Source organism: Podarcis melisellensis (genome assembly GCF_964234715.1).
Source record: "Podarcis melisellensis genome assembly, chromosome: 3".
Taxonomy (NCBI): domain Eukaryota; kingdom Metazoa; phylum Chordata; class Lepidosauria; order Squamata; family Lacertidae; genus Podarcis; species Podarcis melisellensis.
This window is the reverse complement of record NC_138530.1, coordinates 95815827-95838228: the sequence shown is the minus strand read 5'-3', so window position 1 is coordinate 95838228 and position 22402 is coordinate 95815827. Positions and strand designations below refer to the sequence as shown.

Sequence of the window (22402 nt, the reverse complement as noted above, 5' to 3'; positions counted from 1 at the left end):
ACACACATCCAGTATATACCATACGAAGTATATAGTTACATGCACAATTTTTTATTTAAAAAATGAACTAGCTTCCCAAAGAACGGAATTTGGGACACTGGAGGACATGAGTGTTAAAGATAGATACTGAATAAAAACAAGTGAAGGGATATGAATCATGACAAAAAGGAAGGAATAAATCGAAGGTTATTTGTGACCACTCACCAATCACTGAACAGACCCCTTCCGATTTTTGTCCTTCACTGGACAATGACCACCATTTCCTTTGAAATTTAGCTTATCGACCAAAGTAAAAAAAAGAGAGATTCACACTTTCAACTTTGGCACTGTACCCTATGCCTGAGCGGAAAACCCAGAGAGCGACCCAGTTTTTACAATCTGGAGATTACCAGCAGCAAGGTAAATCACACCCACATTCCACTTGCAGGTAGTTGCAGATTGCAAGTTTAAACTGCAAGGGTAAAAAGGTACCACAGACTCACCACACCATGTTTTAAATATAACTTTGCCCCATGATGTGCACCTTAAGTGCTTTCACAGATTTCACAGGTTGCACATTGACAATAAAGGTATTATTATTATTATTATTATTATTATTATTATTATTATTATTATTATTATTTCTTCTTTCTGTATACATCTGGGCTGCCATATCGTGATCATGGAGACAAAGACAGGGAGACCCACATGTGTTGCTACTACTAGTAATTGCTTAAGCATGAGAAATGCATTCTGGGATATGACTAGTAGTTTCCCATAGGGCATAAAGACAGTTATATAAGAGGAAGGCTGAATGAGGGCAGCGGAGTAGAATAGGACACAGGTTTTCCCAAACGCAAGCCAACTCGGTAGCAATACAGTGGACACTTTTTTTCCTAGACCCCTTACTTAAAACTATAACATGGAAAGCTCTTGGGCATCTCTCTCACTCTCGCACTTCTGTGTAGAAGCATTCTAATCCAAGAACGGCCATTTCTCTTATGCTACCCCAGTGTGTGCTATGATTGTAGATATGGCAGAGACTTGGAGGAAACTTCCCTTGACTTCATGTTACCTACACAGTCTCTCTCAGGGCAAACTGTTATATGCCATACCTCTTCTTTAGGGCCAGACTCTGAAATATGCATGCAAACCAATGTTGTAATATCAATTAATATCCTAAAAGATAAAAGATCTACAGACTTCATCTCTGGGAAATGCAAAAGGTATGTTGGTCTATTATTTTAGTATCTGATGAGCTGCAAAAATACTAAGCTTTATTTCTTCAAAACCTTATAAACCAGATGCATGACGATTATGGACCCCAGTACATCTTTACAAAGGCATAAAACAGCTCATGGACTTCCTGAAATTAAGCGGCTTGCATATTTGCAGCGAAAAGTAAATACAATAATATATTTTGTGTATTTTCAAGTACTGCATAAAGAACCACAGCTGTTATTTAGTTAACAAAGGCTGGCCTGCCCTTCACAACACAGCAGTCAATGCCTGACTCCAGATCACACTGGGGAATCCTTCCTTCCTGATCAGACTAAAAAAGATTAATTGCCTTGAAAAAGTTTACATAAGTGCATGTAAATGAGCAGAGGAAAGGCATGTGTTGCATGGTAAACATCTCCAGCAAAGCACAACTGATTCAATCTCTGTGAGAAAAGGCAAAAACAAATTGGTTTTATTGTTGTTATTTAATTTCATTTTCTGTCGTTGCCGTTTATTTGGTATGTCAGTCACGTATGCATTGGGCAGGGCAGGGCAAACTCGAAAGCCTTCCAAGCTCACACGACCAACTGGAGGCAAAAAATCTATCAGCAGGCATTTTGGAAGCACACATACCACAAGGATGATCTTGTGCAGATTGTCAAGCATTCCCTGGCACTGATTAATGTGAAAATCAATGTGGGCTTTCCCACAGGAGTAAGGGAAGCAGGATAAGGCTCATCACTCTTAATCACAGTAAATGGCTTTCTAGATCCTGAGATAACATTTGGAAAGTTAGGCATTATTTTCTGGTCCTCCCTTGTTTTTCAGATGAGAATGAGCAAATGAAATACAAGGAAGATTCGATATAATGCGGCACAGCAGAATTAATCCTATAACCAGACAAGTGGGGGTGGGGGCAAAGGGAACGAGTTCTGGTCTCCAAGTGAAGTCGTTCAGCTCATATAATGACTCTGCTGGATTAAACCCACTGCTTCAGAGGTGGCTTGCCTGTGGCCTTCCATATGTTGGACTACAAATCCCATCAGTCTGAACCAACATGCCCAATAGCCATGAACAACGGTAGCAACATCCAGTAGCATCTGGAGGGCCACAGGCTAGCCACTCCTGGCTTATATAACACAGAAAGTTTGGAGATGTTATTTCCTTCCAAGAAAGGGAGGATGCGCCCTATAAAAGTGTAGAGACCTGCAAAGTGCTGCAGAGGACGGTACTGAAACATGTTCTCTGTAAGCTGATGCTTTAACATTATCTAAGGCTGCTTTGTATATAAATAAATGGATTCTCCACTTGGAAATACAATACAGAAAGCTATTTAGCTGTGGATTTGTCAGAAGTATAACTACAGGTTATGAATCATAATGCTGCATGAATCTACAGGAGGTACAGTATTGATGGGTATTTTGAATCCATCCTGTATTTTTCTCCCTCTGCGCAGAATTTTAATCATGCAGAAAAAGAGGACCAACCCTTTTAGGATGTTAAAATCATAATGCTACTTGAGAATTTGTATTCTAAGAAGCAAACACCTTAAGTTCTTTCTGCCATCCTTCCTCCAGTGTCCTTTCCTTACTCTCCAGGATTAGGAAGAAACAGACCTGGGCTGGCAATATGAGAGCAACAGAGACTGTTATGTGGGTCATGCAATGAAGGAGGCAGTTCCTTGTCCCCTAAGACATGCAGCTGCCCAAAGGCGAAATTCTGACCTCAAATAGATCTAAATCTCACTGACAGCTCAAGGCAGAACCAGAGATTTGTTTCTCAGCTATGGCAACAATTTTAGCTTGATTTGTAACACGGAATTAGTTAATTTTATCAGCTGGCTTAGACCAGCCAAATTTCTTTCCCGAATTTCATTTAGGCTCACAACGCAGTTCATTAAATTAACAAGGGCACTGAAAAAAAATCTACATATGCTGAGAATAATATTGTAGCATAAAAACCCCATATATGTCCCAGTTTTATTTCAGTGAGCTTTTGGAGGTTACCATCTTTCAAAGTACTGCTGCTGCCTTTTCAGTTGAGATTGTCAAAAATAAACAATAGGTTTGTTAATACAAGCAAAAGGATGAGCAAGATCCAGATCCATAGTCCCAAGGACCTGGCGAACCATTTTTTTGGCAGATTATTGCATTGATTCTTAAAGAGAAAACATTTTCTAGGTTTGAGGTAATCCACACGGCTGTCTCATCATTTGGTTGGGCCTGTTTATATAACCTTTGGATTCTCTTAATCTATTGGCCATCCCAACTGAAGGAACTTTAATCTCTTACAGAGAAAATATGTAACCAGAGTGATCAAATGTGAGAGAGGAACAGGGCTCCTATATCTTAAATAATTCCAAATATGGGATTTGAGTAGGATCACCATAGCATTTCACAACAATGGAGAGGGCAGAAAATCTGCAGCGGCAGAAAGTTGGTATTTCAGCTGTTTCAAAGGAGCAGAATCTCTGTGGTGTGCCACATTACAAGGAAATTTTCATAAATCCTGTGGAAATATGTAAGTTGCAGAATCATATACATAACTCAGAAGAAAGAACAGGACAGACACCCATTTTTTCTGTCTTAGAATATTTCACAGTACTAGCTAGGGAGATACAGCAACTACTTATATTCTCCTGCATATGGCTATTTCACTTCCAAAGAACAAAATAGAAACAGTGGCTGAGAAAACATATGAGAAGCAATAATTTCCTCTAACATACACTTAATAAAGCTAAGAAGTGTTATTTTGCTTGCTGAGAAGTGTTTTAATTAATGTCTACTGTGCAAATTGCCAACCGTATCAGCAGCAACAGCTTTCTTTAAAAAATATATATCCTTGGAATTGTATACTTCCCTCAAAACACACAGATTTACATCTATGGCTTTCTGTGCAGCAAGGACATTCCATAGCCATCAAGAGAGAAGAGTTTAATTTGATTTTATAACCTACAAGATTTTAAAAATGATTTAAGGATCATGTTTGCTGGTGGGCTAAAAGCTATGTCTTTCTGAAAGCACTAGAAACATTTCCTTCTTCTAATTCCTATTGGTGTGTTGTCTGACCCTGCCCTGATAGAACATAACTGCTCTCTTTAGCCCGCTGACATCAGCAGAGTCTGTGTGATCAATCACAGCTGACGGTCTCATGAGATTGAAACAGCCAGAGTAGCTAAGGGTGCTGAGATGTTGTCTGTGAACAATAATTTTTAAGAGCCTGGTGCCTCATTTCTGAAACCACAATATACCACGAGGAAAGAGAGTGTAGGGTCTCTTTCCCTGCTGTAGTGCTGATTTATATAATACTGTATTTCCTTTTCAGGAAACCTGCATTTAGTTTTCTATACACAATGTACGTAAGGTGTATACTTCCAAAGATTACATTGGGGGGGGGGAGGGGGAATCAGGAAAATGGAAAGATGGAAAGAAAGAAAGAAAGAAAGAAAGAAAGAAAGAAAGAAAGAAAGAAAGAAAGAAAGAAAGAAAGATTAACAACAGGGTAGAGCAGGAGACTCTGAGAAGAGTAGTGGGAGAAAAGTGAAGGAATAATTCAGTGACAGAAATACATAAATATATTAATACTACTAACATTTCTTTTTTAAAAAAATCCCACTTTAAAAAATAGTGTATATGGTCAGTGACTAATATAAACCTGCCATCTTTGTGGTATGTCTGCAGCCATCTTTATATGTATACCTGGAGTACTGTGTCCAGTTCTGGGTACCACAATTTTATAAGGATATTGACAAGCTGGAATGTGTGCAGAAGAGGGAAACAAAGATGATCATAGGTCAGGAAACCAAGCCTTATGAGGAATGGTTGAAGGAGCTGGGTATTTTTAGACTGGAAAAGAGGAGGCTGAGAGGAGATATGACAGCCATTTTCAAATATCTTTTCAGTTTTATCTTTTTATACTTGTATAATATATTGTTGTAACATGGCCTAGGACCTTAAGATTAAGCATGAATAAGAAATCTTATAAATAAATATAAATAACGAATACATTTTCTGCTACTTATTTATTTTTCATTTTATTTCTAAAACTTTTTATATACCACTATTCATAAAAACTATCTGTTTATAATAGTTATACATCTCTGTAATCGAGCTCGGATATAACCTACACCTAAGTTTTCCAGGGCTTTACAAATCAACACAAGGACCTTGGCTTGGTAACAGCTGGGCTGCCAGTCCATATGTTGTGACAATGGTGTCAACATGCTGTTGGCCAGGGGCCCCCAAGCTTCAAGACCACCTTTCTATCTCCATGTGCCTAAGCTTAGAGCATCATGATATTGATATGGAACTGTTTAGTATAGATTTTTCCTTCAGAGTATCTAAGAGTTCTCATATAAGACCTTCCCCCTTGAAGGACAGATTTAATCTCAGATACAGCTCACCATGAATGTCTTCAATTGCAAGCTGTAACTAGAATGGGTGCACTTATATCATAGTCTCAGCAGTTATTAAGAAAGGAGCTCAACTTATACCAGAACTTCCACTGAAAGAATAAGCCATCAGACCTTTTTTTTCCCCAAAAACACACACACACCAAAAAACACACACAAGAAAATTCACTACTTGAGTTGATTAACTCAAGTAAGCCAATAATAATAATAATAATAATAATAATAATAATAATACATTATTCATATGACGCCCATCTGACTGGGTTGTCTCAGCCACTCTGAGCAGCTTCCAATAAATTATAAAACCACAGTAATGCATCAAACATGAAAAACTTCCCTATACAGAGCTGCCTTCAGATGTCTTCTAAAAGTCAGATAGTTGTTTATTTTGTTGACATCTGACATGAGGACTTTCCACAGGGTCAGCACGACTACCAAGAAGGCCCTCTGCCTGATACACTGTAGCCTCATTCTTGCAATGACAGAACCACCAGAAGGCATAAACCAACTTCACAACATTCATAATATTTGCCTTAATGTACAGGTCAAGAAACTGAGTAAGCAAAGCTACATACTGGATAGAATGGTAGGCTGTGACAGATCTGGTGCTATTTAATATATTCAAATCAGCCCGTAGCAATTAAGACTGTATATACAGTATATGTTTTCAGAATAAGAGCTTATTCTATATATTATATGCACAAAGAAATTCAGTGCCACAATAATAAAATATCTACTCTTAAGAAGCAACATGGGCAACTAATAGCCTTGGAAGACTATTTTCTGAAGAAATTCAGTTTGTCGTGTCCTACAAAGGAGTCATGGAGAGAATGAAGCAGAAGCTCCAGTTCTGTAGGCTGCAAACTTGGATCATTCTGAGAGCAAGTCATATAAATATTTCAGCAGTGACTCATCTGAGCCAGAGGCATCCTCTTATGAGTCATCTAGTCTGTCCCTTGGAGTCTCTGCAAAACTGATGTCTAAGCCCATGATTTGCTAGGTTTGTAAATAGAACATATATCCCATGGGGCCACCTGACCTCTCAAACATTTTTCGTTCGTACGTACATCCCTTCTTGCTGAAATACATCATGTGAAAGCCAGATATATAGTCTTTAGATTCAAACAACAAGGTCCAAAAACAGATATCAAGAATTGTTCCTCTCTAGCAGCTTGTTAGGGACGCGGGTGGCGCTGTGGGTTAAACCACAGAGGCTAGGACTTGCCGATCAGAAGGTCGGAGGTTCGAATCCCCACAACGGGGTGAGCTCCTGTTGTTCGGTCCCAGCTCCTACCAACCTAGCAGTTCGAAAGCATGTGCAAGTAGATAAATAGGTACCGCTCCAGCGGGAAGGTAAATGGCATTTCTGTGTGCTGCTCTGGTTCGCCAGAAGCGGCTTAGTCATGCTGGACACATGACCTGGAAGCTGTACGCCGGCTCCCTTGGCCAATAAAGCGAGATGAGCGCCGCAACCCCAGAGTCGGCCACAACTAGACCTAATGGTCAGGGGTCTCTTTACCTTTCTTTAGCAGCTTGTTAAGAAGCAATGCTGTATGCATGAATTTCCTTCCTTAACTTTGCCATTCTATGTTCAAGTGTACAGCAATCATGATACTGTGTGACGGAAGGGCTTTAGTATATTTCACATAGATATACACTTCTAAGATTAATTGGAAATGAGACCCCTCTACAGAATGTCTAACTAGCACAAATGCTCAGCATTATAACAGTACTGGAATGGCCACATGCATACTCAGTACTTCAAATCTTCAGAACAGTCTTGACTATTCTGATATTTTGGACTACAGTTCCTATCAGTCCCACTCAGCACATGCTGACTGGTACTGACAGATCCCCTGGCCTAGGCTGATGGGAGTTGCAGTCCAAAACATCTAGGCACCTGGTTGGTGTAGGCTGAAGAAGACACACCTGATGGGATTTGAATCATTATGACATGGAAAATAAAAGAGTTTTAACAACGTTGATTGAAACGTGCATCCATTGGGATGCACATCCATGGTGACACCTGCTTTCTATTGGGAGTAAACCTATGACGTTTTGCACTGGATTTGACCTTCTATGAATATTCTATCAAACAGAGATTTTAAAAAAAATTATTGTGTATTTTAATTAAGTGTGTTTATATTTTTTCGTAATTGGTTTTATACCCGTTAACTGTTTAGAAAGCACCTGGGCAATTAAGTGGCTAATAATAATAATAGTCAACACATGCCCTTAAATCGCTGATGCAGCCCTATAAAGCTCCCCTCCTCCTGGCCACACAGCTGAGTCAACTCTTTCACCCTAGTTCCCACCTTCCAGGCTCCAGAATGCATAACATTGGGACTGGAGGCATTGGAATGAGTTTTGGATGAACCATGAGTGGCACGTCCACTTTTCCATAATCCTTTATTCCATTAATGGTCTACATTAGTCCATGGTTTAAATTATCCTCTTGACACACTTTGCATCCAAAGATAACCAAGATAAACTGAGTTTGAAACCAACAACTTCTTCCAATCAAATACTTGCCACCTACAATATATAACTGGTTTCATAGTTGTAAAAAGGTTACTTCACTGCAAGGCACTCTCTTCCTCTCTAAATAGTGAGTAGAAATATTCACTAACATTGCAATCCACAGCAACACAATCCAAACTCCCATGTGCACAAGCAAAAATTCAGACACCCAAGAGCTATTAATGGAAGTCTTCATTTCCAGTAAAAGAAGGTACAAATGAACAGCAACACAAAAGTTTTGCACTTAGAACAGAATGAAGAAAAGAAGTGAGCCAAGAATATCGGTCTATACAGTTTAAATTCAACTGAAATTGAAAGAATTTACTTCCAAGAAAGTGAGGTAAGAATCAGGATGATAGGTGGATAGATGGAAATCTTTTACATTACTGGATTCATTTTTCCAAGATTATGTTTACCAATGTTTGTTTTTCTCTTTGGGGCAAGGGGTTCATTTTAGCACAATATAAAACAGCTAAACTCAGGTATGTTTAGCTACTCTTAAAAACGGAAAATGTTGTTTGGAAAACATTGTAAAGTAGAGCTAGTATTTCAGAATTAACACAAATGCTTATCTGTATTGAAAGGCTTAAAAGTATTTTGACAAACATTCTGAAAAATTATTGTGATTGTAAACAAATTCTGATTTGGTCAACTCATTGTACTTATTTTTATTTTCTGGGAGATTTAAAGTACTAAATCGTGGGAAATAAATTAGAAAAGAATTCCCCAAAGAAAGCTTCTTCTTTTTTTAATAATCCACCACACACAAGCACAAACACTAAGAGCTGCCTCTGTTGGTCAAAATATAGCTTTTCATTTCCATCCATGTTTATGTCATATTCTAACTGGAGCAGCAAGAGTTCTCAACAGATTCATTATTTGTTGGTAGAATATAAAAAGAACCCTATAACTCTCAGTTAGTTCGCCACTGCAGAGCAATGTCATTAAAAAAGCAAAAAAAACCGACCTAAGACCACATATACCAATGAAAGATTACAGAACCTGAATAGTTTCTAAAGGAACAGTGGGTAATATTAGTTACCTTTGGTATACAAAACTAAGAAAATTTATTGCTCGTGAATAAGAATTATACACCAAGTTCCATGACCCACGCGAACATAGCAAGCTCTAAATGCATAGCAAAGTCTGTAGGGGGCTTTGTTGGATTCAGGCAAATTCTGAATCCTGAGCTGAAGCAGGATGCTATGGTGGGACCTGGGGCTTTTCAGAGGCAAAGTAGGACCCGTACAAAGCAGCACAAGTGAAAGCAGGCCCCTCTGAAGCAAATAATTAAGTGCTCCAGATGTTTAAAAGACACTGAAGACAAGTATCTACTAGAGGAAAATAGTAAAGGCCTCTTAAGCTTACCATGTATGAAATGAAGCAGCTTGGACCAGTGTTGAGCATTCTCTGAAGCACTGAATTGGGGTCCAAACCAAATGTTATGGTCAGTGCACATAAGTAAAGATACATATCAAAAGATCCATGTATTTGAGTGGGCAGTCCATCTGCACACAACTATCTGCATCACAATGTATATGGGATCCAGTGGTGGGGGTGAGAATTAGGTTAAGCTCAGGTAGTACTTAGATTCTGTTTATTTTAATATTATTATTATTATTATTAATAATAATAATAATAATAATAAAAACAGCATCTTTTCTGGATTGCATTTCAGATGTGAAACTGCATTGATAAAAACAGAAGGAATAGCAATGTCATTCTATTTGCTTTTAAAAAATTGCTCTCAAGTCTTTTTTATTTAAAACACTTGCATTTTCTTTGTAGGTGCTACATCCTCTTATTAATACATACAAGAATAGATGGAATAATTAAGATGCATGTGTTTAATTAAGATGCTTAATTAAGAATTAAGAAATCCAACTGGTGCATGTGTGCTCATGGAGGGGATTTTGGAGCCTACCATGCTGCCTTCCACCCTGTTCTGTAGGGTCCTGTAACTCCATGAAGCTTGATTTCCAGCAGTGAAACTATTTCCCTGGGTCAAAATCCAAGTTTATAGTTTATAGTCTATTACACAATATCTATTTGCTGTCCCAAAATGTAACATTCTGTGGGTGGTTTGCAATAAACAAATATAAAGATACAAAAGAAAACTATACAACCAAATTCAACATGAATACAATGAGGGTGAGAAAACTCCTCGCAAGTCCAAAGATGTAAAAACTGAGTGGGGCAGACTACATGAGTTATTTTTTAAAAGCCTGGGGAGCACCCAGGAAAAATATAAATATGCACCATAAACACAAGCTTCCAAGTTCATTTGTGTGTTATCTTCACACATTTCTATATTTAGGTTGTTGAGTGATTTGTTCTTCTGACACCTCATGAAAATTGCAGATCTGTCTATAGCCTGAGATTTCCCTTAAAGAGGAGGTAATACAAAATTTCACTACTGCTGAGTATATAGAGAAAGACAGCCGGGTTTATTTCCACAGTGATTTTCTTCTTCTGCTATTACTCACATTTTGAAATAAATCTCTAAGTCTGAATATATGTTTGGATGATTAGATCATAGAAAAATGCCATTTTGTATCTAGGTAATGCTGAGAACAATAAATGTATTCTCTAATTTAGTAGCGCATGGATTTTTTATAGCATGAATTGCCATTTTAAAAGCACATGCAACACAATGCAACTTAACTGTATCTTAGAAGTTGCCAAACACCATACAGATAATATAATGTGGTTAGCAAAAGCAAGCATGGGAAAAGCACATCAGGAAATGGTCCAACAATCTTAATAATATATGGGTTAATTGTACCTGAAATCGTTTAGCAGGATAATTGTTCTTTGGTCCAGACTCTGTTCTCCAAGTCTACCAAATCCACTGGGTTGGATTCACCAATTTTCCTTCAAATTCATTTTCTAAAAGATAAAATAAATTAAAATAAATTCCTCTGTAACAGAATAAAAAAACCAAAGAAAAGTTATTTTATCATAAATTAGTATGCAACCAGACAGATTGGGCTGGATCCAAAGAACCACAAGCGTTTTGGAAATAGCCGCTATCACTCATAAATGCTTATACTAGTAAGAGAATTCCTGCCCAACTACAGCAGGTAGCCCCTACTGAAGCGCTCAAGCTGTGTCTTCTGCAAGCTGAAGAACACCTTTGGATTTCTTTACTTGTGCTATGTCCTAACATGTAGTCAAAAACAGTCCTCCATGAACAGACCTCAATACCTTCTTATTTTATCTTTAGAAAAGCCACATTTATAGATGAAGTGTCTGCAAACAACATACTGGGATAGATTTATATATCTGTTCCATTATTCAAGCTCTCCCCGGCACTTAAGTCTGAATAGGCTGATGTTCTGGCACCACAGTCCTGTTGATTTCAATAAAACTTTCTGCCAAGTAGGTATATACTATTTTTCTGCCTTTCTACAAGAGAGTCACCTATAGCAAATATAAACTTAAAACCTTGAACTCAAAAATTATGATGCAACTGATGTTCACTGTCACAAATTTATGTTCACACTGGAGGGAAATTTGGAAGAGAAATGAAGATGCTGTCCCACCATGCACATCAGCAGGTTTCAGTGAGCAACATATGCCTGACATGCCTTCCTCAGAAAACCTTGTCAATGTCAGGTCAGGGGAATTGTGTGGAATGTAGGCCAAGTTAAAAAGAAACCTAAACTTTCAAGATTACCCTTTTGGATTTACAAAGAGAGGCAGCTGCAAGTAGCATCACAGTACAGAAATGATGAATTCCACCTTTCAGATGAAGATAAAAGCTTTTTGCTGTACACATCTGAACCCTATAGCACTTTTTCTGCATGCAGGAAAACACACGTCTTTGCCGGGACTATACTTCCACAACCTCAGAGGGGTATATTTAAGAGATTTTGGAGGCTCTGGCAAATCTGGACGGCTCATGTGAACAAAAAAGATTTCATGAGCTGGAATTATCTGCGGTAACTGAGCTGTACAGATTTGCTTAGTTTCAAGTCTCTCTTCGTATGCATTTGTCTTGTAGAAATAAGTTTGGCTTTATTGCACACATACATGTATATGTTTACTCCTTTTTCAGCACCAGCCAAAGACCCTTTCTTATTTTCCAACTATTAAATATTTTAGTACTTTCTGGAACTGTTGTATGGGTGTTATTATTTTGCTCCAGGTTTTATTCATTTTTGGATTTTGTTTTCTCACTTTCTTATATTTCTATAATGTATGCTGGTTTTATTTTTCACTTACCAGATGAACTAGACAACTTTTGCTCCTGGGTGGTCTATAACTGGGAGGGGCAGGGGATACATATGAATTAAAATACTGAAATACAATAACAGAAAGGTTCATCAGATGTTCTCACTGTTATTAACTCTTCCTAATTTGGCTTGCTTCATGCATGTGCTAAGCATAGGTTGAAGAATGCTGATCCTAGTTAGGATCTTACCTCCAAAATATGTGAAATCATGCACTCTCTCTCTCTCTCTCTCTCACACACACACACACAGAGAGAGAGAGAGAGAGAGAGAGAGATACTGTTGTGAGAATGTCTCTTACAGTGATATGCAGCTAGGTTCAGCTCTGTACATAAATGATGTGCATTTTATAACACCATTTTTCATACTTATTAGTAGCTTGTTCAATTCTAGGAGTAACGAAGGGCCTCATTTGGCCCCAATAACAGCAGTCTAATCTTCATACTTTCACCTTAACATGGAACCTTTGTAAGATGCAAGATTATTGTGGACAGTAAAAAGGCCAGACTCCCTTCACTACAGAATCACCCACCATATTTTCCTGTAGCTGCCCCTTCCAGGAGAAGGGGAGCGAAGTGTATTTCAGGTAAGCTTTCCATCCACTCCTAAGCTTCTTTACCAAGGATTCCCCTGCAAACTTCTGCTCAATATAAAATGTACATTTTAGATAGGTATGATATAAAATTTGATGCTATTACACTGGGATTGGGATTAATGACTACAATATTAACTTCTTTTTTTCTAAAGGCAGGTTATAATGAAATTCTGCTGAAGATTTCAGAGCACGCAGTAGCATTAACAATCCCAAGCACCTGTGAAAAGGGCTTGGGAAACCTGGAACAGGTGATCCTTTAAAGGTTTTGTTTCTAGTGTACAACTCTGAATTCAAAGATACTAATTAAAACATGGTATATGGCACCAATAAGAGAAGACGTGTTAATGCGGCTGCAGTGGAAAATGAAGGGACCCTTAGGGGTTCACCAGGTTGTTTATGATCAGCTAATTCAGCATCACCATAAATCTTCTAAAAGAACTATACTAGGCTTCTTATATATTACCTCTCACATCTAAGAGTGTATGAATTGGGATTGAAGATGAAAACAGTTTCACTGTTCAACAGCTTGCATTTAAGGTTATCATAAGACTATAAAAATACTAAGCATATAAGAATACAGTAACAAGTATGATTTAACAGATTTCTAAGGCGGCTATATAAACAGACATGAGCACGTATGTACAAACTCCGTCTTCATAAATTCAAATACGCTATTGGAACGTTTGGTGGCAAAATTGTTCTTTAAGTTTTTGCCTCATCTACACAATCTGTGGTTCACATGGAAGAGTCTTTTCGGTTGCAATAATGGAACCAAACCACTTGCAATCTGCCAAAACTTCAGTTTTCACTTTGCGTTTGTATAAATTGCAAAGGAGGTATGTTTCGTGAAAGCAAACCAGGAGAATGAAATAGGTTATAGATTTTCAGTCTACAGGATTAATTATGAACCTTATTAATTGTTGAATATTAGTTTAACAGCAACCAGATTTACCACATCTCAGGAGCTTTTCAGCAAATGCTGACCCTTTACTTTCCTCCGGCAAAACTCTCCCTGACCTCAGTTATGCCAGAACTGGTTCAATATTGGTGCTTTTGATCGGCATGCTGAAAACAAGGGTGCTTCACACAACTTCAATTATAAATTTATGAAGTTATATGTGTGCCACAGTAAATATGCTACAGAAATTCTGTGAAACTGTTTGGATGCCCTTTATTTCTGTAAACTTGTTTACACAATAAATGCATGTTTATCATGGAAAAAATTCTGATTAAGCGTCAAGTTTACACTGTGAATTAATTTCCTTTACTGTGGTTCCTCTGCTTCAGCACCAAGGCTAGCGACTGTAACCATAGCAGTGGAAGGCAACCCCCCTATGACATGCATTATTCATCACCACTGACAACTTGAGCAGAAAGCAGACAACTCAACTTTGACTTCTGCAGCAAAATTTAACATATGACTTTTCTCTCCATTGCTCCCGCTCAGGCATAAACATGTACTGTGTGTTTTCAGAACACCTCCTCCCTTTAAATTAGGACAAAATATTCGACTAGTTCTGCGGCAGAAAAGTTTCCGAGCAGAATAGGGCCACAGATTCAAGCAGCTGGAATGTGGTTACAAATGAAACCCATCATCCTTCATTTTATGATTGTGGGGCGGGGGGGGGCATATTACTGTGGTTAACCAAACTTTAACCTAATTCGGTCTTTATAAAATAAATTGAAATTGTATACAATTTCATTTTTGTTGTTGTTACTGTTTTGTTTTCTACGTGGGGACTATTTCCTTCTTTTTGTGTCTTTTCTTACTCTGTGCACTTGTAATTATGTACTTTTTATTTTTCAACAAAGAATCTAAAATAAAATAAAACCCTTCATTTTAAGAGGTTTATTCCTTGATTTTCATATTAAAGGAACTATTGTAAATGCCTAACAGATCTCCAGGGAACTAAGAATGTGCCATCTATCTGGATATGAAACTACTGTTAATATAGGTTCTCACAAAACTAAGACATTGGTGGTGTTTAGCTGATATGTATACCTACCAATGTATTTGTCCCAATGTATTTGTCCCAAAAGTCTGAACGAACTTGCGTGAGAGGATAAAAAACTTAATCGATTTTTCAAAAAGACCAAAATGGGATACAAAATATAACATAAACTGCAGGATCAAGAGTGAAGGGCAGCAGTCAACTGGCTGAAGTGAACTATTATGACAGCCCATTCCTTTCTTCTTTGAAAGTTCAAAAACAATACAGTCATAACTTGGAAGTCAAACACCTTGACTCCCAAACAAATTGGCTCTGAAATGATCAAAACCTGAGTGTGCTCCAGGTTCCGAATGGTTTTTGGAAGCCAAACATCCGGCGTGGCCTCCAGTTGGATGCAGGATGCTCCTGCAGCCAATTGGAAGCTGCACTTTGATTTTTGAACAGTTCCGGGAGTCGAACGGACTCCAGGAACGCTTTCTGTTTGAAAACCAAGGTACCACTGTATTAAAATTGGCTCTTCCTTTAAAAAAAAGGAATACTCAGCATTGATTGTTTTTTTAAAAATGTATAGCTCGTATACATTTTATGCTTCAACCACTATGGGATTCCCTGACGGGATTACATGACTCTTTTCCTTTAAAGTTACGATACCCCACTATAAAAAAGGTGCAACCACACTAATCTGCTAACATAGGCATGAGGACTGAGAAAGAAAGGAATGCTAAGTATCATGCTTTTAATCCCACCTATCCTGTGCTTTTTTTCAGGATGAGTTCATGAATGAATTCATGGAATATCCAGGGAGGCTCACTGAGCACAAACCTTGCCATTGTTCTGGCACCAGGCAAATCTGTTTCTGTTTTCCCAGGCATCTGGGCAGCACCATTTATATGACTGTGCTGTTAAATTTGTTTTTAATATGCAGTTTTATTACTGTATTTTCAACTTGGTTGTAAAAGGCTTCAGGAACCTTTTAGTAAGAAATGATATATAAACCTAACCTAGTCCAGCCTAACCATATACACACCATTTAAGTAATTTTTTCCTTTAAATGTTTCATTGTGTCTATTAGGAAGTGTTTTCAAAGGAAAGAGAGGATGCTTCTGAATGCCTGTTGCTGGGAAGTGAGTAAACTGCTGTTGCTTACACTGGCTTTTCAAAGGCATCTATCTGGTCTGTCACTGTAAGAACAAGATGCTGGACACAATGGTCTCTTGGTCTGATCCAGCAGAGCTTTTCTTACGTCCCTAAGCTGCACAGTGTTTGAATCTTCAAAAGCATATGCTATAAAATGGCTCTATTAAGTTTCCTTGCTCCTGGATAAAGCTAGAAAACAGTTTAAAACTGGTAGAAATTTTCTGTAGTACTGTCACCTTTTCCAGCATCTAGTTCTGTAGGCCTCTTGGTCTGATGATTATGTACCAATAAGATATGTTTGTTTAAAAAAAACACCTTGTATTGGCAGTTCCTATTTTGACTTCTGTCACCCGGTTATTTCCCATAAAACAGCGGGGAGGAGATTCTCCTAATGTGCAATCCTATACATGTCTAATCAACGAGGCTTACTCCCAGTTATATGGGTACAGAATTGCAAACTTAATGTTAATAAAGGTCATGTGTTTCTCCTGGAGGGAAAGAAATGTAAAATGCATGAGAATTTCAAGAGAAGTATTCATGTCACTTAGCACATTGATTACATGTATACCTAACATCTCTCTCTTTAAACATGTTGTTCATATTCAATGGCCATTTGGGATTGTTTTTTATAGTTATTTTTCACTTGCAGGCTGACTTAATTATTATTGTGATGAAATGTGCTACCGTTTCCAACATACAGATTAAAGAACCAATGTATATTTTATACTTCCATTCACATAAGATTTGCATTTGTGAGCAAAAATTTAGTATGACGTTTTATATATGTGAAATTAACTGATGGTACATCACTATCTGCTCTGCCAGCTCTGATGTTTGAGCTAGCTGATTGCTCTGCCAGCACAAAAACCAACCACACAACAAATATTGTCACAGTTCAAACCAAAAGTAATTTCAGGTTCGTGTTCTCTCTCTCTCTCTCTCTCTCTCTCTCTCTCTCTCTCTCCAGGGGCACAAAATTAATTTATCAAATTTCACTGCTATAGAAAACCATAACAATACTTTCAGGTTGCTTTTCAATCTGCTTTGCCAGAACCATCCTGGCTGATCTCTGTGTGACTGGGAAAACACTGTTGGGATGAGGATCTGTAATCCTTTACTCCCAGCAGAGTCACGCTCCCTTAACAGTTCCCAAATAACTCTTCCTGTCATTATAACTAAAGAGTGAAGGGGTCACTTCCAGGGCTTTTATTTTTCAGAAGGAACTCCTGGGAACTCAGTTCCGGCACCTCTCAGGTGGGCACCATTGCCATTATAAGAGAACAAGGGAGAGTGAGTTCCGGCACATCTTTTTCTATAAAACTAGCACTTGTCACTTCTAGGAGGCCATATGAAAATGACTTTCATGAGCTTGATGTAGTATCTTTCAAACCTGAAGAGGCATGCTTCAAATCTGCTATACATTTCAGTTGCCATACATGTTGAGTTCCAGTTGTAACTATAAATAAATCTATTTTTGCAGTTAATTTACATCTCAATTTATGTAAAAGGCAACATTGACAAGCCATAGAGGAAGGATTCTGTAACGAGAAGAATTAAAGGCATGAACCTTTTCCTTTTTTTAAAAAAAGGAATACTCAGCATTGATTGTTTTTTTAAAAATGTATAGCTCGTATACATTTTATGCTTCAACCACTATGGGATTCCCTGACGGGATTACATGACTCTTTTCCTTTAAAGTTACGAGACCCCGCTATAAAAAAGGTGCAACCACACTAATCTGCTAACATAGGCATGAGGACTGAGAAACTTCATATTGCATTGGAACAACAGACCACACAATCTTGGTGGGACTCATTTATTTATTTCCATACTCCACTATACTATAATCCTGTGTTATATATAAGAAATAGGCCATTCTTATGTAATAGTGATATGTTTCTACCCAAATGAGATACACTCCGCTAGTGTGTATCTGGGTGGGGCAACAGTCCTATACGTCTTGTGGCAATCTTGTGTCTTCTTCTGCTGGGAGTTTCTCCCCAGGTTCTCAGGTGTCCACAGAAAGTCTGCAGAGTGTCTCAAATATTCTTCTTTTTCTGAACCTCTGCACCAGCAATTCACCCCAACCCGATCCACGTTGCAGTGGAAGTTTCAAATATGCAGGTTAGCATTCTATATCTGCAATTTTACAGGTTGCTCACACTATGATGTGCACTTCCGGCACTAATTGTGTGTTAAAGTGTACAAAGTCCACAAAGAGCAAAAGCTAAACTTGCAGGATTTCTCTCCACCTGTACAGTGAGCTTGGAGAAGCATCTCTGCTGCAGCCCAGTGGCGAAACTGACAAGTTTCCCCCCAACCCAGCAGGGTGTACAAAAACAAAAAATCTCTTCATTGCAGAAATGAAACTGGGAAGGAGTTTCAAACTCCTTTCAAATGTCACTCTGTACTGCAGAAACTTCTAAAAAATTCCTGTAAAGGGGTGGGGAGTGGGGTTCAGTTGCACTCCTTCGGCTCACAGCTTTTGCGTACTGTTTTCTGAATTAGCAAAAGATGTATATTTAACCACTCCTAACATTCTACTTTGATCAGCATGTGTAAAAATATGGACTGCTGGTATTTTTTTTTCATCTAGCCAGCATGTGCAAAAGTCTGCACATCCAGATAATTCTTTTCACTGATGGAAATTAAATTGGACAGAACGGGGCCCAAGAAAGACCCAGGATACTTGTCTACTACAGTGGAACCACAAAATCAAAATGAGAAACTGAAGGTTGCAGATTATTGCAGCATTTCTAGCATTGTCACTACAATCCCTTAAGTGGCGCATCATTTTTTTATTTTAGTTTTTAGTTTTACCTCCCTCCCATTCAATATAAAGAGGCACAATAAATTCTCGCATTTGGAATGTGGAAAAAGAGAAGAACTTGGGAACGCTAACAAAACTTTGTTGCCCCTCCCTCCCGCACCTCCAGTTTTCTCTGTCTGTTGAGAACAGATTCTACCTTTCTTTTTCGGAATTCACATATCCTGTAAGGTGAGAGGATTGTACAGCATAGCAAGATTAAAGTGGGGGAAAGATTTGCAACTGGTTATTTGTTCTGCCTAAGGAATATCTCCTCACAGTTTCACTCATTCATCTCAAAGTCTGGCCTGGTGGCAGCAGAACTCATTGCTGATATATCAGCACATTTGATTGCCCCGGTACTGAGTACAACCAAAACAACGCTGCAAAGTTATAGAGGGTGGGATGGGCAGAAGGAAGATTGGCTAGTTGTGCTTGGCTGACAGAGAGTCATAAACAACTTCACAGGAACCTTGCAGTATTGGGGAGATTCTGTTGCATGAAGAGCTTGAGAACTAAACAGTATCCTTGAAAGAGAAATGGAAAGTTGTTTGAAAGCACTCTGTCGCGCTCTCTCTTCTCTTCGCCTTCCCCATATCTATCCAGCTCTGAGAAAGGTCCTTTGAGTTCCACCAACATCTTTCTGATTTTCTGCATCCCTGAATCCCAAACATCTGTTAAAAATTGGATGTAGAAGAAAATCTCCCATAGAATATGAGAAATAAAGCTTTTAATTTACAATGGACAAAACACCAAAGGACCACTCCTAAACCATCCTTAATGAGCATGCATACAATATACTTTCAACACAAATAATTGATAAAACATACAGGAACGCTCTTGGTGCAGACATTTATAAAGAACACATCCCTATGTTATCAAGAGATTCAAATGCACATAAAACGTTTTGATGTGGGCTTTCAATCCAGATTGTGAAGCAATTTTGATATATTTAGGGATACATAGGGATATTTAATACTAACTGTTTCCAGCATGCAATCAACTTCCATAGGGCAACAGGGATTTTTACTCATGCTACTTTGAAGCCTGTTCATGTGCATTCTATCAGTAGCTTGCATTTTACTGCTGCATGAACAGAAGGAAACCAAGTACGCTGGAAATTCGCAAATGGCACACTAGGGGAGAAGCCTAGATCTTCTGAAGGTTACTCATCTAACCTACCCCACGAAAGGCACCTCTCTCAAATTTTGCAATTGAAAACTGTGTTATGCTCATAAAAAAAGGATGGTGAACCTGTGGGCACTCCAGATGTTGTTGGATTTCAATTCCTATAGGCCTCGCATTATCAATGATCAAGAACGATGGAAGTTATAGTCCAATACCATGCCTGGGAGATACACACACACACACACACACACACACACACCCTGCTTGAGCTCCCTGAAAATAAATGAAAGCTCACCATTTGGATGGTCAATATTTCTTACTGAAGGAATACAGAAGGCCATTTATTTATTTTATCCCACTTTTCAGAAAAATATCCTCCCAAAGCAGCAAACATAATAAATAAACAACAAACAATACAGTGGTACCTCAGGTTACGTACTTAATTCGTTCTGGAGGTTCGTTCTTAACCTGCAGCTATTCTTAACCTGAAGCACCACTTTAGCTAATGGGGCCTCCTGCTGCTGCCGTGCCACCGCCACAAAATTTCTGTTCTCATCCTGAAGCAAAGTTCTTAACCCGAGGTACTATTTCTGGGTTAGCGGAGTCTGTAACCTGAAGCGTATGTAACCCGAAGCGTATGTAACCCAAGGTACCACTGTACCAATATAAAAAGAACATAATTTGGAACTTTGCATTACACCACTGCAACAGTAAGGGCAAATTAGTCAAATACCCCGAGATAAAAACAACCAGAGATATGATAAGCATACAGTTTTATTTCCAGCTTTAGACTGTAAAAATAGGGAGAGAGTCGTGCTCCTAGGAGGCCACAACACCTCTGCTTGGGTTCAAGCCTAATGGCTCACACAAGTGTTGACGCAATGAGCAAAGATAACCTGCTGCACCAGAATAGGAGCAGAGGTGCTTCCATCCATGAACTATAAACCTTTACACAAGCTATTAATGACTACAACATGTTTTATATTTACACTTTGGCTGTGTACACACGACTGTCTCAAAACTCAGCAATGTTGTTCCCCACCCCTCCACCACACTCTGCATTTCAGATGACAGTTGCACATCTCCGATGTGTTTCCAAGTGGACCACTATTCACATCAAGGAGTGGAGAGGGAGAAGTATGTTTACATGCTTCTTTTGTTTTCAAATCAGATTGAAGCTACTTTGGAGGAAAACGCATCAAAATGCAGTACTTCTTGCATTCACAGTTTCTCAAACCAGGGATGGTGTGCAGAGTAAATGGGAGTGTGTACACAGCCTTGTGTGTGACCACTACAGATACTAGTAGAATACTACAAACGTTAGTAGAATACCAGTGTGATGTTTGAAGTGCAAAGCAGTTCTTCAATAGAAAATTTCAGCTTGACCAACATACACTGATACTGAGATTTGTGTGTGTGTTGGTTTTAAACCCATAACCTTCAAGGCAGGATAGGAAAGCAGGTACTGTTGTTTTACTTTATGTGGCAAAAGGGTGACAGAGAATTGGAAAACCGAAGGGACCAGAGAAGCATACAAGGATCAGCAAGGAATCCAGGGAATGAGGATCAAAAGACAAACCAATATGGTGGCAAAAGGCAACAACTGAGAAGAAAGGGTAACTGAAATAGGCAGTAGAGGAACATGCTAAAAGTAAGAGATTGGGGCAAGGGGTGATGGGGGAAAGAATGTGCAAAAGTGGTTTGGGAAAGATAATATTAGAGAGAATCATCAACTGACCAGCGAAGAGACGGATAAAAAGCAGGGGGGAATGGAAAATACGAAGAGAAAGCAAGGGAGACAATTGTGGTTCCCAAGCTATCAGTGCAGCACTGAGCTTGCTCCACACATGATTGTTTCCCATGAATTAGTGAAGCATTGCCCCATTAAGGTGAATGCAGAGAATGTACTGTAACAATAAATATGCACTGTAAATTTCCAATCCAAAACAGAGCAGTGTGCTATGGGAGCATGGCTCAGCCTCTCTCCTCAGCTCAAAAGGATTTCTAGCTCTTTAATGCAAAAGGGAGATAAAGTTGCACATGCCTTGCACTGTATTTGCTGCTTGGAAACTATACCTGGAAACTGTAATTGCAGCTTCAAATATTTAACAACATTTATGGGGGGAATATGCAACCTCAAAAAGGAGACATATGAGACTCTCTCTCTCTCTCTCTCTCTCTCTCTCTCTCTCTCTCTCTCTCTCTGTGTGTGTGTGTGTGTGTCTGTGTGTCTAACACAGCAGGACACACACACACCCCTCCAAAATGCAGGAAATGTGAACGTAGATGCAGACACCTGATAATTCAAGAGTGCTTGCAATTTCATATTCAGCCACTTTTCACTGTAACTTAGAATGATCTTTCATCACGTTGCCATGAATTAGTACCAAGATAGGGATCCATTCAATGGTTTAAATG

The 22402-nt window shown here is 38.6% G+C and overlaps 1 protein-coding gene across 17 annotated transcripts in view; it reads right to left on the bottom strand.

The window, feature by feature from the left end:
- MYT1L (myelin transcription factor 1 like) overlaps positions 1-22402 on the bottom strand; it is a 288821-nt gene that overhangs the window by 182499 nt on the left and 83920 nt on the right. For 14 of the 17 annotated variants that reach the window (XM_081906010.1, XM_081906001.1, XM_081906002.1 and 11 more), the window contains exons 2-3: positions 10917-11020; positions 9500-9549 (exon numbers count right to left, since the gene is read on the bottom strand). In XM_081906010.1, the coding sequence (XP_081762136.1) occupies positions 9500-9538 (39 nt within the window). In that variant the 5' untranslated portion in view covers positions 9539-9549; positions 10917-11020. Of the gene's footprint in view, positions 1-9499; positions 9550-10916; positions 11021-12358; positions 12377-22402 lie in introns of those variants that run through there. The other 3 variants (XM_081906013.1, XM_081906006.1, XM_081906011.1) reach the window with 2 other exon arrangements.